At 52.2% G+C, this 1,149-nt stretch overlaps 1 protein-coding gene across 1 annotated transcript; it reads left to right on the top strand.

The window, feature by feature from the left end:
• Window positions 1-117: 117 nt before the first annotated feature.
• Window positions 118-681, top strand: M409DRAFT_61707 (uncharacterized protein; the record flags this gene model as incomplete). The annotated part of the gene is made up of 1 exon (XM_033814848.1): window positions 118-681. One exon carries the CDS (start codon window positions 118-120, stop codon window positions 679-681), a length of 564 nt encoding a protein of 187 aa, XP_033659273.1.
• Between the last annotated feature and the right edge of the window lie 468 nt (window positions 682-1,149).

The following is a 1,149-nucleotide window of genomic DNA, read 5'->3' as shown; positions in this document are numbered from 1 at the left end:
CAAAGGTGAGTTGATTGATGGATCTATCAAGTGGGAGCATGCCTGACCTATATACCCCAGTGGGTGGCAAATGTGGCGCTGCCAATCTTCAACAGCAACAGTGGAGAAGAGTTGTGGATGAAAAAGCTAGGTCTGAGTCGATACACGGCGGGGCTCCAGAAGGATGAGATTGCGGAGTCGTATAAGCTGCGCAGTGAGGACTCGACGACGCTCATCGCTCTTCGAGACACTAGTCTGTCGATCCTCCGTCAAACCTGGCGGGAATGCCGGCATGGAACTCAGCAGCGATTGACGGACCCTCAAGCGGCTCGAATAAGTAGCTTCTGGCACGCGGCAGATCCTGAGGGCAAGAATAAGACCTTCCGGCGATCGATTCGGCCCAATACACTAGAGTACTATCTCAATCATTGGGCGCAGCTGTTGAAATTCATGTGGAATGGCTGGCATGGTAAGCTGTTTCCCCAGAGCCTGGCTGCCATTAGAAGAGGTGGACGAGACGACCAAAGCCAGGATGACTACAGTAGTGGAAACGAGAGCGGTGCCACCGTAGAATCCGAGTCGAGCAGTGGTGAAGATGGCGACTATAATGGAAGTGGCTCAAGCAGCATCCGTCGTAGGGACGCTCGCCACAGGAGCGCTTCTCTAAGCTCACGCCTTCGCCGCCATGAGTCGTTTCTTTGACTATTCTCTCCATCAATTTTATTACCGACCTCAGCAAGGTCTTTAGGTTTTAATTTCCTCTCTATACCAATTCGCCTGCTTATCAATATCTTGACACTTGGGCCTCATTACAATCCGAAATGTCCCAATTTCCTAGAGTGGCTCTCGGCACGAGAACGTTCAAAGACCACATCTATCAATGTTAACCTCAGGGGCGGTTGCTACTGAGGTGCATGCCCCCATCGCTCGCGATAGTTCGTTCTAACACACTAACAGCTTAAATGTTTAGACTCGACCCTCTCCCATCTACTCTTCAGATCACCCCTGAGACATAGCTCGCCTCCGCACTAAGCAAGAAAGCAATAGCAGTCGCCATCTCCACGGCTCCCGCCGACCTGGCCAATGGCGTCGTCGTAGTATGCTCATTTATGTGCCTCTGATTGTGAGCAACTGCCGCAGCCGGCGTCAACGTTGGTCCTGGAGACACGG

Source organism: Zasmidium cellare, assembly GCF_010093935.1.
Source record: "Zasmidium cellare ATCC 36951 unplaced genomic scaffold M409scaffold_98, whole genome shotgun sequence".
Classification (NCBI taxonomy): Eukaryota; Fungi; Ascomycota; class Dothideomycetes; order Mycosphaerellales; family Mycosphaerellaceae; genus Zasmidium; species Zasmidium cellare.
Note: the sequence above shows the minus strand (reverse complement) of the source record. Positions and strands in the feature narration are given on the sequence as shown.